Consider the following 18,229-nt stretch of genomic DNA (forward strand, 5'->3'; position numbering starts at 1 on the left):
GAAGAGGAACAGTGCACCATCAAATGCACACATCACACTGAGAGGACCATATCATAATCCATCAATAGGAAGGGTTTCATTGCATCAATGTGGAAGTGATCTCTGATCACCAGTTTCACCTCTTGGAGATTTGCTCCGGTACTCAGAAAGTTGATACAGTTTCTACATCCTTGAGAACTCTATATTCATGCTGCATTGGAGGATCCAGGTGCTTTACAAGACTGGTTACTGGGCTATAAGCCACTGTAGCCAACGCTGATGGGTTTGTTACACAGAACTTGACTAAGGCGAAGTGTAGATACAATGTACTATCCTTTGACCAGGTCATATTGAATTAGGCAATGGGACTGCTGAAGATGGGCTGGTCTGAGGGGACCAGTAACTCTACACAATTGGAGCAAGCAGCAAGGGAATGTGATGGACACTGATAAACCAGGAGGAGACCACTCTTCCAAGGAAGTGGACAAGGATATTAAGCAAGCAGAACATCACCTTTTCCAAGACAGAGCACAGCTATGCCAACTACTGCAAACCAGACTTCATTCATATCTAGTTCTGGTAAATGAGAGCTGGGTGCAATGATCACTCATTGACTGTAAAATAATTATTACTCAACATCTTACTAATTCACTTGTATTCCAGGAGAGAAATGGAGCTTCTGTTTATTTGACTTCTGTCCACTTTTCATATTGATGTATAAAAGTTATTGTTTGGAATATTTGAAACCTTCCCTGTATGAGATGGCACCTCAATGATAAGATGCCGAGCTACAGTGGGGGATAGAATTAGACTTAGAGAGAACTGAAAGATGGGTCATGGCTAAGATCAGGGAGCTGTGTGGCTTACAACCATAGCTGCAGGAATGTGCAGTGGGATAGTCAGACGTGCCACTTACGTACTGTCAGAAGGAACAGTTTGTAGCTTCTGTGCCACTATGCTGACAGTGAAGGGTAGCTTCAGTCTGCCAGTGCTTAATCAGACTCACTGCCAGGCTTAGAAGATAAAATCAGTGCCAGGAATGATAGTCTATTTGGGATATCCTGGCAGTGGCAAGGACTTCTGGCTACGCTGAGTGTTAAAGTCGGGCTAGCATTGAATAAGTGGGGTGCCATGGGAACATGGTAGGTAGTCAGTGAGGTGAATTTGGGACATTTGTGCAAGCAAACACAGATGTGTAGGTTAGGTGCATTGGTCAGGGGTAAATATAGGACAGTAAGGTAGTGGAATGAATCCAGGTGGGTTACTCTTTGGAAGGTCGGTGTAGCCTTGTTGGACTGAAGGGCCTGTTTCCACACTGTAGGGATTCTATGATGGGCAGAGAGAAAGCTTCCATGGAACGTGCCAAAATGACACTTTCCCAAAATAGAAGATTCAGTCCAAAGTCTGCAAACCATTCATTATTCTGCAATTGAGCTACTACTGCAAAATTAGGACACTGGAATTAATAAATTATTAAAAATAGAGGCAAGTACTTAATAGCAATTGCTCTATAGAAACACCCAATAATAAATGTAACATAGATAGAAGACTATTCAATCCTCCTTGTTCATTCTCTCAGATCAAACCTATATTCCCCCAACTATTTATTGTAGAGTTACATGTTTTTGTTTCATTAGGAGGTCTGTTTCCATTTCAATAATTAGAGGGACATAGTGGTAATGTTAATAGACATGTATTCCGTTAGCCTGGAATAAAGCTCTGGTCACAAATTCAAATTCCAGCACAGAAAGTTGGAAAATGTAAAATTCAATTGATTAATAAATCTGGAATAAAATTCCAATATCATTAATAATGAACATGAATAATTGTGCTATTGTTAAGATTCCACTTGGCTCACTAAAAATCTTCAGGACAGAAATACACCATTCTTAAATGACTTGGCCTACACATGACTTCAGATCCATAACAATGCAGTTGACTCTTAACCAGACACTGCAAGTCACTCATTTAATCAAGTCACTGTAAAAAAACAGCAAAGTACATGAACTATAATGGTTCTGGAAGGCTGCTCAGCTCCACCTTCTCGAGGGCAATTAGAGTTGTGTGACAAATGCTGAGCTTGCCAGCAAAAATGAATAATATTTGAGGAAACCACTTGAGGAACTTCCTAAAGGAGATACGTGAACATTTATTATCGTCCCCATTATTGTCATCCTGTGTGCTTCAGAAGTGTGTACAGATATTTTGCATAAAGTTCCCTGTCATGTAACAGCATGATGATTCGGTCACTCCACTGGGGAGAAGAGGAACTCTTACTCCTACCATTACATTACAAGATGATTTTTCTTCAGCAAATTTCTTCTCATTTCTCCTGAAACTGTGGAACTTCTCCTGAGAAAGGTTGTACCAACATCAGGTGTCCTCCACTGTGTCACGGAACTGACCATTATTCACATGAGTCTAGAAAGCAAATATCAGCAGGATATCTGATTGTGGGGGAGCAAAGGTGTTGACTCTGGCCTTGTCCTCCTCTGATGTTCACATGCAAACCCCCAGCTGCAATCAGATATATAGTTAGTTGGTTTTCCACTCTATCATCCACTCTATCATTGATGGGAAAATCAATTGTAGTGCCCCCATCATTGTTCTGGTTGAAATACTTTAAAACTGGTTTGATGTCAACTGGACTATTGTGTTCAATTTTAGGCACCCATTTAGGAAGCTTGAGAAGGCATTGGAATGGGTGCAGAAAATATTTATGAGAAGAGTTGTAGGGATAAAAACAATCATTTACATGGAAAGATTAGAGAAGCTGGGCAGTTTTCTTGGTGCAAAGAAGATTAAGATCTGATCAGAGGTGATCACATAAGAAATTGAAGCAGAGGTAAGCCATTTGGCACCAAGTGTTTCTCTGCCATTCAAGAATATTATATTTGATATATCTGTGGCCTTAATTCTACTCTGCAGCCTGCTCTATAACCCTTGTAGAAAAACATTTGTTTAATTCAGCCTTGAATATATTCAATAATCTAAGCTCCACTGCTCATAAAGAAGAAATTCCTTCTCATCCATGTCCTAAATGGAACAGGCCTTATTGTGAAACCCCTAGTTACAGATCCTCCCACAAGGGGAAACATCCTCTCACTGTCTACCTTGTCAACCCCCTCCGAATCTTGCATGTTTTAATAAGATCACCCTTCATTCTTCTAAGCTTGTGTAGTAGCCTTTTATGTGACACTTTATCAAAATCTTTACCTGGAATGAGCAGAAAGACTGGACAGGCTAGTCCTATATCATCCAGAGTGTAGAAGAGTCAAAGGGGATTTAATTGAAAAATGTAAGGTCCTGAGAGGAATTGACCATGTGGATGTTAAAAGGATCTTCCTCTTGTGGAAAATCTAGAATTAGGGATCGTTTAAAAACAAGAGGTTGCTCATCTAAAACAGAGATGAGGAAACATTTATTTCTCTCAGAGGACTGAGAGTATTTGGAATTCCCTTTCTCAAAAGGCAATGGATGCAGAATCTTTAAATTAGATTAGATTACTTACAGTGTGGAAACAGGCCCTTCGGCCCAACAAGTCCACACCGACCCGCCGAAGCACAACCCACCCATACCCCTACATTTACCCCCTACCTAACACTACGGACAATTTAGCATGGCCAATTCACTTGATCCCGCACATCTTTGGACTGTGGGAGGAAACCCGTGCAGACACGGGGAGAACGTGCAAACTCCACACAGTCAGACGCCTGAGGCGGGAATTGAACCCGGGTCTCTGGTGCTGTGAGGCAGCAGTGCTAACCACTGTGCCACCGTGCCGCCCAAAGGCAGAGGTAGATAGATTCTTGATTACCAAAGGGATGAAAGATTATCAGGGATATGCAGGCATTTGAATTGAGGTTAAAGTCAGATCAGCCATTAACTCATTGAACAGTGGAGCAAACTCGAAGGGCTGAGTGGCCTTCTCTTGTTCGTCGTTTCGATGTTTGGATGCCGTTTTTTGACGCCTTCATGTGCCTTGCTCGATTTGTCCTCAAACAATTCTAGTAAAATTGGTAAACGCAATTTCCCTTTCATAAAACATATTAGCTCTGCTTGATTTATAGTGGCTATCAAAAAGACTAATATTTCAGCTTCTAGCTCTACCATTTGACCAATAGTGGGGGCAGAGAAATAACCTCCTCACATACCTTGAAGATGTACATGCTTTGCACAATGACAGGTTCCTTTAGATCCAACTTCCGGGCTATCTCCTGTCACACAGAAACACAGATTCATTTCAATGGATGCAAATATTTCAGCCTTTCTTTAATTCTGTCAGATCCAAACAATTCTCCAAGCAATGAGAGCAGCCAAGCTACCTGTTCTCCAATATATGTTAAATCTAAACTCAAGTAAAATGGGGAGGCCATGGTCTAGTGGTATTATTACTGCCTTGTTTATCCAAAGACCCAGGTCATGTTCTGGGGATCCAGGCTCATATCCTGCCATGACCAGTGGTGGAATTTGAATTAAATTTTTAAAATCTGGAATTAAGATGAAACCATTGTTTGCTGTTGGAAAACCCATCTGGTTCATGACCCCTTTACAGAAGGAAATCTGCCATCCCTATCTGGTCTGGTCCACCTGTGATTTCAGACACAGATTAACTCATAGCTGACCTCTGGGCAATAAATGCTGACATCAGGTCACTGGTGCCCACACCCTGTCAGTGAATCAAAAATGAAAGTTCATAGATGAGAACAGCAGAGAGTCTTTGTTGGTTTGTTCTTTCTCCGCTATGGAGGAACAAATGTGGTTAAAAGGAATACAACAAAGGCACAAAGAAGATTTTCAAGACTTGAGACTGATCACTGGGAGCAGAGGACTGATTAAAGGCTTGAAAAATCTTAAATTTCTTCTTGCACAGATAGACAAATAGTAAATGGCAGTTAAATTGGCAACAGGACAAAGGGTTCATATTCAAACTGGCAAAGTCAGGAATCTTCGATGAAATGACCAATTCACAAGTTGAAGCACAGGCTTGCAGTGGTGGCAAAAACTGCTGAATTATTTAAGTGCAATGGATGAATCACAAAAACCTAGCACCCAAATTTAGTAGGTATAAGGGAAGGTGAGTGGAATGTTGGTCTTTATTTCAGAAGGGAATAGAGTATAAAAATAGTGAAGTTTTGTTAAAGCTATGCAAGGAACTACACAAATCTCAGCTGGAATATTGAGGACAGTTTTAGGCTCATAATCTAAGTAAAGATGTACTGGCATTGAAGGCAGTCCAGTGAAGATTCACTAGGCTAATATTGGGTATAGGGAGACTGTCTTATGAGAAGGGGTTGAGTAGGTTGCACCCATAACCATTGACATGCAGAAGAACAAAGGCATTCTATGTTCAAGATTCATCAGGGACTCAAAAGGTAGGTGCAGAAAGTTTGCTTCCACTTGTGGGAGAGTTTAGGACCACAGAGCAGAAGTGCAGAATACAGGGTTGCATACTTAAAACACAGTCAAGGAGGCAAACTGTATGTCAGCCTTCATAGCAAGAGAATTCAAGTACAGGAACAAGGATGTCTTTCTGTGATTATACAAGGCATCGGTGAGGCCACACCTGGAATATCATGTGCAGGTTTGGTCTCCTTATCTGAGGAAGGATGCTCTTGCTACAGAAGGAGTGCAGCAAAAGTTTACCAAATTGATTTATGAGATGGTAGGCGTGATCCCAGAGAGATTGAGTTAGATCAGATTGTACTCAATGGAGCTTAGAAGAATGGGGGGGGGGGGGGGCGGATTTCAGAGAAAACAAAAAATTCTAACAGAACTGGCAGGTTATACGCAGAAAGAATGATCATGATGGTGGAGGACTCTTAGTTAAAGGCATCATAGTTTAAAGATAAAAGGTAAACCTTTTAGGAATGAGCTGAGGAGAAATTTCTTCACCCAGAGAGCCTTTGAGCCTTTGGAATTCATTACAAAATGATTGAGGCCAAAACATTAGGCTTTTCAATAAGGGAGTAGATATAGCTCTTGTGGCTTGAAGGATCATGGGATTTGGGGGATGGTACTGAATGGCAGAGCAGGCTCTGATTGAATGACCTTCTTGAGTTCCTATCTTTCTAAACCTGAATCAAAACTATTTATTGGGTTGAGACTGGTAAAGTGTTCCTAAAATTGGATTCAACAAACATTGTTATTTATTTCTACCTAGTTTCCAGCTAACTTAAAATAACGGAAAACATTTCAGTGATTTAACAATAGTCTACATCAGGCTTCACTATTACACAAGTCCTGCTTGCTAGCAATTGGTAGACTCAAGAAAGACCCACCTGCACTTTGAGTGAATGAGTGAGATTTTTGAAAATAGGCTCCAAGGCATGAAGAGCTGTGAATAAGAATCACATTACGAGTGAGTGTCTGTGGAAGCCATCTTGTTTAAGGTGAAACATGGGAATTAGGGATCATTTAGAGCATAGTCGAAGCTTTGTTGTGCCATCAATTCAATTTCTTTTCATTAGAGCACAGAGACCCAGCTGACATAAGGTAGTATATGAAGCTATTTTTTTCAAAAAATCCTAGAAAACACAGAATCTTGCCAGAATTATAAAACAGTAAACAAGTGTGTTATTTGGGAAAATATTTAAACATTTCTTATATGATATTTCTAACTGGATTGAAAGAAATAGGTTCAAAATAAGGAACACATATTACTACAATAACAAAAAAAACCTGTATGCATCCTATTTCAATTTTGCTGTAGTGTGATTACTTAAATTGGTCTCAGTTTGCCTGGGTTAAAGATTGGCAAAACAATCAACCATTCCCTCACAATCACTTAAAGATAAATAGAGAGCTGAAGGTGCTAGTTAAAAACCAGCCTGGCTGAGCAGACAGGAATGTTTTTCACTGAGCACTTCCATCTAATTTATGAGTGTTTTGCTGGATCTTTGCAATCTAATAAGTTCACAAAATCTTTCATTGAATGCTGTTATTCCCTTCAACAGGATGTTCTTGCATGTCTTCATTCAAAACGAAAAAAAGGGAATCACTTCTTTACATTTCCCAAAAATATACAGCTGTGACCTTACCATGGCCAATTTTATTTAAAGATTTCTCCTTTGGTACAAGAAAATCACCTAAAATGAAAAGGAAAATTAAAATTAGTAGATTTCTGGCCACTGGCTGAGTAAGACATCTTTCTGTCGAAGGATTTTTGACTTGCCAATTTCTCAGTTGGGAGCTACACTAACCTCAGCTGGAATATTGAGCCTCATCTTCCGTCTAGGACCCCTCCAACCACACGGGATGAATGCAGATTTCTCCAACTCCCTCATTTCCTCTCCCCCCACCTTGTCTCAGTCCCAACCCTCAGACTCAGCATCGCCTTTTTGACCTGCAATCTTCTTCCCGACCTCTCCGCCCCCCACCCCCTCTCCGGCCTATCACCCTCATCTTAACCTCCTTCCACTAATCACATTCTCAACATCCCTACCCCAGGTCATTCCTCCCTACCTTTTATCTTAGCCTGCTTGGCACACCTTCCTTATGCCCGAAACTTCGATTCTCCTGCTCCTTGGATGCTGTCTGACCTGCTGTGCTTTTCCAGCAACACATTTTTCAGCTTTTGTGTTACAATACTGATAGATGCGCCTAACTGTCTGATGGAAGTGACAAACAATTGAACAATAATCAAGAAGTTCAGTTACCTTTATTTAACCCTATGTTTTTGCAATGTTTTCCACCTGGAATCACTGTCAGGATCCAGGCCACAGTACAAACCAGTCCAGGAATTTCCAGTCACAAATGAGGTGAGCAGTGGTTTTCTATTGGGATGGCCAGAACCGGACTGAACCACGATGCAAGTTACAGGTAAAACCAATTAAATCCAGCGCCCTCGTGATCCCAAATGCTGTCTGCCAGCCCTGAAAGGGTTGGCTGGAACCAAGATACCCACTGAGGGCTGAACCTACCTCATGTACCCACCCGATGACCACTGCCGGGCAATCTTTTCCCGAGGGGATCCCGAAAATGGGGACAGGCAGACCCCAGCATTTCACCTTTGAGACTGGCAACAAGACATCAAAAACTCCAGAGGCAAATTCCTAGCCCTTGCTTTAACTGTTGAAATGTGGCCATTGGGGAGTAATGTCTCTTTAATGTTACCTCGGAGCTTACGTTGGGAATTGATATGCTTTCATCCTATTTAAAGGAAAATCTACTAATATACACTGACTCTTCATTGTGCTTTTAATATGATCCATGATTTTGGAGCCTTGTGAGAACATTGAAGATTTTTAACCCCAAGGGGGCAGCGTTATAGTAATGCTATTTTGTTCAATCACTCTGACAGTTAGCAAGATGTTCGGCTCATGCTGATGAAACTGATACTGTTTCTAAAATAGTTGACAAATAGATGCAGCTGCCAAGTAGGCAGCCATACACCTCAAACTTCTGATCTCATTGAGTCCCTAGCAAAACCTAGGGACACTGGTTAAAGCTTCTGTGTTCTGTGGTGAAGTTGTGCAATTATATTTGAAAAATCACACATTATTTATACGTTTTTTAAGAAATAGTACAGCCTTAATTACAAGAAAGACCAATCACATATAATAAGGTGACATGATTTACAGCAAGTTAATCCAATGATAATTCCTGGGAAAGAGTTCTAAATTACAAGGGAAGTCCAATCAGCTGTAACATGGTAACATGATTGACAACAGGATTTCTCCAGCTTCCTCATTTCCCCTCCCCCCACCTTGTCTCAGTCGGTTCCCTCAACTCAGCACCGCCCTCCTAGCCTGCAGTCCTCTTCCTGGCCTCTCCGCCCCCGCCCCGCTCCGGCCTATCACCCTCGCCTTGACCTCCTTCCACCTGTCCCACCTCCATCGCCCCTCCCCCTAGTCCCTCCTCCCTACCTTTTATCTCAGCCTGCTTGGCTCTCTCTCTCTTATTCCTGATGAAGGGCTTATGCTCGAAACGTCGAATTCTCTATTCCTGAGATGCTGCCTAACCTGCTGTGCTTTGACCAGCAACACATTTGCAGCACTGACAACAGGCTAATCCAATGGTAATTTCTTGGTAAAGAAATCTTATTTACGTAAATTGTCATGCTATGGTAGGAGTTCAAGGTTAGTTCGAATGGTCAATTAATGTGTCATTATCTATTTTATGAAAACTCTATTGTCCTCTTATGTTAGAATTTCAGCTTAATTCTGCAAATCAGCAGCACAAGTTCACAGGGTTCAATCACTATTCTCAGTCATTTTATAATATTCTTTTAAATTTAAAAAACATTTTGTGGTTAATAAAAATCTACATATACTTGTTGCCTAAATTCAAATTTCGATCCTCACTGGGATATGCACAAGACCCCAAGTTTAGGCATTACTTATGCTGTTAGCCTGGGCTAACAAATAACCTTCATTCCACATACTAGGAAGGCATAAAATTAAAAGACATGTGCTAACTCTTCACTTAAAGTGATCACATTGCCGTGACTTCTTTTTGACATTAAATATACATTATTCTGTAAACAGATGAATCAAAAGATGACAGATAGCTGTTATAAATCCTCGTCATTAAACATCAGGGCATTATTTACTGTCAAAGCAGAGATATGAAAAATGACTACATAAGTAAGTACTGAGGTCAGCAGTGTTTTTTGGATGATATTCCAAAATAAATCTTTGTAAAACGTTTCCTTTCTTTTCCTGAAGCCAGAGACTTCAACAACAGGTGCGTATACTGGCACACTGGAGATCCAATGCATGGCACACCAGCACCACGGCACCACAATGTACTGACAAGAGTTGGCAGCTATGATTTGCTGTATTCCTAACCTCAGCCCTACACCTCAGAGAGTTACCAAGTAGAGGTCATGAGAGTGGGAAAGAGCCATTGCTGTACAGACCTCATCGCAATCGAGGCAGTGGTTACAGAATGTCAGGTTGAGGTAAGGAGGAAATCTGCCCACGCCTCATTTACAGAAATAAAAACAGGGATAAAACACATCTTAAAGAAAGGAGGTAGTTTCACTCTAAAATACTGAGATACAGTATAAATTATCAAAGGCATGAACTTGAATTTTCTTCCAGCATCCTTTTAGTGGTGCAATCCACACAATAGCAACTTGCATATCTAGGAGATATGCTTCCTCATGCCACGTCCAGTACTTTTGCTGTGCAGCTTAAGTTTGTGTCCTCAGCACCAACCCTTTGACCACTGGAAAGGACTTCTCTTTATTTACTCTATTAAAACCATTCATGACTTGAACAGCTTCCTCCCCTCTTGACATCGTGGCACATGCTTTTCACATGACACAATGGAGAAAAATAATCAGATCACCTAATTTAGTTGTGGTGGTGGTGAGTGGATAAATATTGACCAATGCACAGGGAGGTCTCTCCTGAAGATAATCTTGATGTTCATTGATAAAAGAATCTCAGGATTAAAACAGTGTTGCATCTTGGTTACATCTTAGTCTTAGCAGATAAAACTTCAAAATAAATGAACTGGCCACACATTTCACAACCATTTCCAGGATGTTCCTGATGGCCAATATGCCTGGGTATATTATAAACGGCACTGCGGTTTAGTGTTATGTGATTTGTTTCAATATGCAAATCAAATACATGCTATTTTTTTCTCTTATGAACTAACCTGAAACACAAATGGCATTCAGCTTTACCTTTGCTATCAAACACTTCTTCTTCAAAAAAGAATCGAACTTTGTCCCCGCTAGTCAGGAAGTAATCTTTGCTCCCCTAAAATAAAATGTTGCAACAATTAATACCAAGTGCCCGACAAAGCAGAAATTCTTCTGAATGATCCACTATCCAACACTCGCTCACGTATTTTTTTGAGGCCAAGCAGGAGTGCATGAGAGAAAGAAAAAAAGTAATGACTATAATGAGGTCAGCCAGGTAGGCCTCATAGAATATGAGTTCCCTGACTGTGGCTGTTAATCTGGTCCAATCGGGGAGCCCTGATTGACAGTGATAAACAGGAGTGTCAGAGTTTCAGTCCACTCTGACAGCTGGCACTTAGGGAGCTGGATCAGTGTCAAGGCCTTTCCATGTGTCAATAAACGGTGACTTGGTGATGGGATACCAGCCTCTGTGGAATTATTTCAGTGGCGATGAGAGAAAAACACACTCCTGAAAAGATTTGCCTGCAACATTGTGTTGGGGTAAGCATTTCTGGTATCTTGCTGCAATTTGGGAAACTTGACTCATTTGATCCTGCCATTGAAGACTTGCCCCATCAAGATTGGGCCTCAGCGTTTTACGACAGTAACTGAACCAGTTGCTACTCATAAGAGACCGGAACTGAAGTTGTACCCTTAATCTGGAAAGATTCCCTGGTATAGGTTCTCAGTCTAGCCAAGGTCTTGCTCAAACTTAAGAGTTGGAGTTCAGAGCGAATACATTTTTTTTGGGGCAAATGACATTGGGCAGATGAAAAACAACAATTAATTCTTCTTACAGCTTGTGATCCCACAGCTTTATTTGTTATTAGGAGGCACTAGATACTAAAACCTTTCAAGAGTTGACAGATTTGGCTAAGTACTATTATGACCGCAAACCTCCTCCAATTCTGAGATGTTAGTGGTTTTATTTGGCATTTTGAGAACCGGGGAAACTAGTTTGGGAGTTTTGACTAGGTTACGATAGCTGGCAAAGGCATGTGCCTTTGGTTTAACCTTTCGTGAGATGCTGAGAGACTGTTTGATATATGGAATTAATAATGTAACCGTGCAAAAGCCCCTAATAACTGAAGCCCAACTGGACTTCAAACAGAAACTACAACTGACTTTATCATTGGAAAGTGTAGCAAATGGAGCATATCAGTTTCAGGATGTTTGGATGGCAGTGAATACCTTCGCCACTCTGAACCTGGGAAACAACACCTGAGTGAAGGCAATTGCGTAGCATGAACATAGAACATAGAACAGTACAGCACAGTGCTTCAGCCCTTGATGTTGTGCCGGCCTTTTATCCTACTCTAAGCTCAGACTACATACCCTTCATTGTACTAACTTCCAAGTGCTGATCCAAGAGTTGCTTAAATGTCCCTGACTAAGGACATATTCTGAACTGACAGGTCAGCCCACAGCAAAACCCCAAAACAAAGCCAAGCCTTAGCCAAATGGTCAACATTTCTTTCAGGATCCAGGCGAGCAAGCCATTGCGGTTGCTGCTGGTATGTAGACTCAAGACAGCAAAATAGTCCCACTAACCTAAATGGAGTAAGAGAATACATAGGCCAGTATCCAGGAGTGCATACCCTGCAAAGTCCACCTACATCTGGTTTAGAACAGTTAAATTGCTTAGCAAAATCCAAATCAGAACCAGTCAAAATAAATGTCTGTTAAATAGTCACCCCGTTCTAATGGAGGTCTTTAACAAAATTCGCTCTGGTCTCCAACCCTTAAGTTTAAGCAAGACCTTGGTTAGACTGGGAACCTATACCAGAGATCCTTGACACATTAATGGTACAACTTCAGTTCCAGTCTCTTATGAGAAGCAACTGGTTCAGTTACTGACTGTGTAAAAGCCCGGGCCCAAGTTTGATGGGGCAAAATTGGTTGAGAAGATTCACCTAGATTGGATTGACATTTTTCAATTAGAAAATGGCTGCCTGAGTGATGCCCTAATTAACCACCCGGACATTTTTCAGAAAGATCTAGGGATTTCCAAAGGAACCAAGGCCACCTTACATGTTGACCAGGTAGCAATTCCACAATTCTGCAAGGCCCTCCGACTGCTACTTGCCTTATGGACAAAAGTAGAGACAGAAATCAAAAGGCTAGAAAGCAAAGGAATTATAAAACCAGTTCATTTTGCTCTCCTTCAAGAAGCTGGACATGAGCCATTTGTACTTGCAATTGCAATTATATGACAATTCCCAGAAGTACGCTAAAATTAATACCCATTAGGGCTTGTGCCAATAAACGAAACTGCCAAATGGAATATCATCAGCCTGTGCAATTTTTCAGCAGATGATAGAGAACATTTTACAAGCTTTATCCCAGGTTGCCACTTATCTAGATGATTTGCTAACAAGGACCACCAATAAGGAGCACTTAGAAAACTTGGACATAGTCCTTAGACATTTCTCCCAAGCAGGCGTATGCCTTAGGAAGGAAAACTGTGTGTTCCAGTCACCTTAGGTGTTTCATTTGTTGAAAGTTAAAGTGAGGGCAATCAAAGCAGTCCCAGCTTCCACATCTGTACCAGAGCTTGGGTTTTTCCTTGGCCTCTTGAATTATTATGGAAAGTTTATACATAATCTGGCCTGCACCCTGACACCTTTGCATCAGCTCTTAAAAAAAGAGTCAGTTTTGGAAATGGTTGCATAACCAAGCCATAACTTTCAGGGAAGTGGAGAAACAGCTATCACCTCTAAAGGTGTAGTACACTAGGATCCCAAGCAAGATCTGTTATCAACATGCGATGCCTCCCCATATAGCATTGGGGTAGTATTAGCTCATAGGTGACCCAATGGAGAGGAACATCCAATAACATATGCATCCAGGATATACACCCAAATACCAAAGGAAGGTTTGGCAGTTATATTTGGAGTCAGGAAGTTCCACCAAATCTTTATGGATGTATATTTGTAATAATAATGGATCACAAACTCCTTTAAGGTCTACTTAAAGAAGTCAAAGCAGTGTCACCCCACAGCTTCAGGCTGAATTCAGCAGTGGGCTCTCACACTAATTACAGATTGGAACACCATCCAGAAGGCCAAGGAGCAAATGCGGATGCATTGAGCTGCCTCCCACTGGCACATAGACCACCAATGGTACGACCACTGGATAGCATCAGAAATGCCGATGCTGGACATAAGACTCGGATAAGCAAGAGAGATTGTTTACTTCAACGAATGAAGTTTGGTGTAGGAACTATAGGAATGGCCCTGCATGGGTAAGAGGCATGTTCAATGTGAGATTAGGTGCAGTGATGTATGAAGTATGGGTCGATATGACAATCCTGAACAAACATGTGGACCGCAGAAAAGCTGCAACCTCACAAACGGTGAGGGAGCAAAACATGCCCAGCTCCTCAACAGCATTTCCAACTGTTCCAGAAACCATGGGTTCTTCCTCTCCATCAAGAGTTGAAGATAACTTGGAATCTGAGATGGACACGGCAGATGTCACCACCTCAATGCCTTTACCACCTAAAGAAGGGAATGAATTTCTTCTGAGATTCTCCAAGCACAAGAGGCAAGCTACTGTGCATTACACGCCGCACATATCTGAGGCAGAGTTGGAGGAATCTGACCAGGTGCTAAAGCACCCCAGGAGAAGCTTCAAATAAAAATGGCCTATGTCCTCACACTCAGAGGAGCAGCTAGTCCTCATAAAATATGAATTCCCTGACTGGGGCTGTTAATCTGGTCCAATCAGAGAGCCTTGGCTGACAGATAAGAACAGGAGTGTCTTGAACAGTAGGGTTTGGGGCCTGGATTTGCTGCTCCTCTCCCTTGTAAAATTGCTGTCTCTTATGTACACCTGTAAATGTAACTGTTTATTGTAAACTGTTTTTGTAATTTGTTTAATAATTTAAAAAAACAGGAGATTCAGAGTCTCCTCAGTTTAGGGCACTGACAAAAAAAAAACAGGAGTGTCAGACATCCTGTTCACTCTGAGAGCTTGCTCCGAGGGAGCTGCACCTGAGTCAAGGACTCTCCATATGGAAATATACAGAATACTGAATGGCCCAGTCAGAATAGATGTTGGGAAGATATTTCTATTGGTAGGGGAGACTAGGACCTGAGGGCATAACTTTAGAGTAAAGAGAAGACTTTTTAGAATGGAGATAAGGAGAAACTTCTTCAGCCAGAGAGTGGTGAATCTATGGAATTGATTGCCACAGAAGGCTGTGGAGGCCAGGTTATTGAGTATATTTAAGACTGAGGTAGATAGGTTCCTGATTATCAAGGGGATCAAGGGTTATGAGGAGAAAGCGGGAGAATGGGGTTCAGAAACTTATCAGCCATGATTTAATGGCGGAGCAGACTCAATGGGCTGAATGGCCTAATTTCTGCTCCTATTGCCTTAGAGTCTTATGGTCTATTTGTGGAACCTCCTCCTCCAATGAGTTATTTAAGTGCCCTCCTTTTCTTTCCTTTTACATTTACTTCCAGTCCTCAATAGAAAGTGATGATGTGGAGTTGTGTTCCATCACATTCTGCTCATTTAATTAGGATTCTAGGTACTCCAAGATGGAGAACAGGAGAATATTGTGTCTGTAAGAGCTGCTCCTTTTTAAAAGTATTTTCAGTGTTGAAGCTGATTTTCTCAAATTCTAGGAGCAGTATTTACTGTTGGATAATGTGTTGCATTGTTTTGGAACTTTGGAAAAAAATTAAATCAAAACAGCAGCACTTTAAAAAGGAAGAAGAGAGACAAAGCAGTGACCATATGGGAGGTGAAACAGAGGAGTAAACCTCCACAGCTGTCTGAGCCAGGGGTGAACTTGCACGGTTGACTGCCTCTGCTGTTTGGTTTCAAGTCTAATAACCAAGGGCTTTTCCAAAACTAGAGGGCAAAGGTTTATATTGAGAGGGGATAGATTTAAAAGGATCCTAAGGGGCAACATTTTCATGCAGAGGGTGGTGCTGGTGCCAGAGGAAGTGGTGGAGGCTGGTACAATTACAACATTTAAAAGACATCTGGATGGCTATAAGAATAGGAAAGGTTTAGAGGGATAGGGGCAGGTGCTGGCAAATGGGACTAGATTAATTTAGGATATCTGGGTGACATGGATGAGTTGGACTGAAGAGTCTGTTTCCATGCTGTACATCTCTATGACTCTATAACTTGAAAACAGACAAGCCAACAACCAAGAGAGCAAAGTTGAAAATACAAGTTGCACAGCAGATACAATCCGAAGGCACACACACACACAACCTGTGCTTTAAGTTGTTTCGATTCTTGCGTTGTGAATTCAGTTTGAAGGTCTTTGGAAATATCCATCTTATCAATAATCTCTAATATCCGTTTTCTCAGGGAGTCACATTCATCTTCTGTGAAAAATCCTTCGATTTTAACAAAGCCATCTTTGTTGAGCTGAAGATGAAGGAAAAAACAGCAAACATTTAGCAGGCAAATTGGATCAGAATTTGCTCTTATTAACCTCTTTACTAATGGTCAGCTTAACTTAACAATACCTGCTCATTTTTCAGTGAGATAGTTTCAGGTACAAACCTGGTTAGGTTACAATTCAGCAGTGTTTAGCACATTATCTTACCTATAGCTCAATGCAGTACTGACGGAGTGCTACACAATCAGAGACACTCACAAAGCATACCAGTCAGATCTTCAAATCTACTCTGCCATTTAATAAGATTACGGCTGATCTGTTTGTGTTTTGAATTCCACATTCACATCTACACCCAATAATCTCTAATTCCTTGGCCTAATAAGAATCTACTTATGTCTACCTTAAAAATATTCAACGATCTCACCTCCATGCTTTCTGAGGCAGAATCCCAAAGTTGCTGAACCCTCTAAAAAAAAATTATCCTCATCTCTGTCCTAAAAGGGTGACCAATTTTAAAACCGTGCCTCCTTATTCTGGATGCACACACAAGAGGAAACATCCTTTCCAATTCCACCTTGTCAAATCCATTAAAAGGAAGTTATTAAATTGGAGAGACTTCAGAGGAGATTTACCGAAGTGTTGCCAGGAGTGAATGTTTGAGTTATAAAAATAGGCTGGAACTTTTTTTTACTAAAGCAGAGGAGGTTGAGGGGTGACTTATCGAGGCTGATAAAATCATGAGGAGTACGGATAAGCTAAATAGCAAGGGGCTTTTCCCTAGGGTGAGGAGTTCAAAACTAGGGAACGTATTTTTAAAGACAAAAACAATGTAGCACAGGAACAGGCCCTTTGGCCCTTCAAGTCAAGAGTGTGGTGCTGGAAAGGCACAGCAGGTCAGGCAGCATCCGAGCAGCAGTAGAATCGACGTTTCAGGCACGAGCCCTTCATCAGGAATGAGGCCCTCCAAGCCTACGCCGACACATTTTGTCCTTCCATATTAAAGTGTCTTCACTTACAGTATTCGTATCCCTCTATTCCGTTCCTATTCACGCATGCACCCAGGTGCTTCTTAAATGCTGCTTTGTGTCTGCTTTCACCACCTCCTCTGGCAACACCTTTTAAGTTGAGGACAGCAGTTGCTCTCTCTCAAATTAAATTTGAAATTCAACCATTTTGTGCATATACTCTGAATTTAGCATCAGGGTTAGGTGAAGTTTAATGTTGAGAATATTAGCAAGCTTTAGGCAGAGCATTCCAGAATGGCAGAAGCAAGAGGTTGAAGATTTTGCCACTGATGATGTGGTGGAAAGAGGGAGCAATGCATGGTAGACCAGAAGAGCAGTGGGAGAAGGTAGAAATGTTGCATAATCACACATGCTGTAGTTTTAACCAGCTAACTGATGTCTCTTTCTTGGAAAGTCCACCAAAATTCTTGCCTGGGTACCAATTCTTTCCCTTAATACCTTTTTTACTCCTGCTGTTTGACAATTAATTTATCTGATATGATTGAGAGTTTAGAAACAGTCCATATAAGGGACAAATACATACCCTATTAAGTTAGTAAGCTATGATCAAAATTCTCAATTAATAAGCAATCTGGAGCGTCGGAAGCTGAGGGGTGACCTTACAGAGGTTTATAAAATCATGAGGGGCATGGATAGGATAAATAGACAAAGTCTCTTCCCTGGGGTGGGGGAGTCCAGATCTATAAGGCATATGTATAGGGCGAGAAGGGAAAGATATAAAAGAGACCTAAGCTTTTTCATGCGGAGGGTGGTACATGTATGGAATGAGCTGCCAGAGGAAATGTTGGAGGCTGGTACAATTGCAACATTTAAAAGCTATTTGGATGAGTATATGAATAGGAAGTGTTTGGAGAGATATGGGCTGGGTGCTAGCAGGAGAGACTAGATTGGGTTGGGATATCTGGTTGGCATGGACGGATTGACCGAAGGGTCTGTTTCTGTGCTGTACATCTCTATGACTCTGTGACATTGCAGGCACTCGCCACATATATATCTTCTAAACTTGCCCCTTCACACCTTGAACCTGTATCCCCTAATAAGTGACTGCTCCATCCTGGGAAAAAGCCTCATACTTGCCACTCTATCCATGCGTTGCCTCACATTTGTCCATATTAAACTCCATCTGCCATTTTTCTGCTCATGCCTCCAACTGATCTACATCCTGCTGTACCCTCTGACAATCCTCCTCACTACCCACAACTCCAGCAATCTTTGTAT

At 41.4% G+C, this 18,229-nt stretch overlaps 1 protein-coding gene across 1 annotated transcript in view; it reads right to left on the reverse strand.

Moving 5' to 3' along the window:
- The window catches only part of phyhd1 (phytanoyl-CoA dioxygenase domain containing 1), a 30,082-nt gene that overhangs the window by 6,695 nt on the left and 5,158 nt on the right, over nt 1-18,229 (reverse strand). The window contains exons 2-6 of the mRNA XM_060841225.1: nt 15,854-16,012; nt 10,619-10,694; nt 7,020-7,067; nt 6,261-6,316; nt 4,134-4,196 (exon numbers count right to left, since the gene is read on the reverse strand). Of these exons, the coding sequence (XP_060697208.1) occupies nt 4,134-4,196; nt 6,261-6,316; nt 7,020-7,067; nt 10,619-10,694; nt 15,854-16,012 (402 nt within the window). The remainder of the gene's footprint in view (nt 1-4,133; nt 4,197-6,260; nt 6,317-7,019; nt 7,068-10,618; nt 10,695-15,853; nt 16,013-18,229) is intronic.

Source organism: Hemiscyllium ocellatum, chromosome 21 (assembly GCF_020745735.1).
Source record: "Hemiscyllium ocellatum isolate sHemOce1 chromosome 21, sHemOce1.pat.X.cur, whole genome shotgun sequence".
NCBI classification, from domain to species: domain Eukaryota; kingdom Metazoa; phylum Chordata; class Chondrichthyes; order Orectolobiformes; family Hemiscylliidae; genus Hemiscyllium; species Hemiscyllium ocellatum.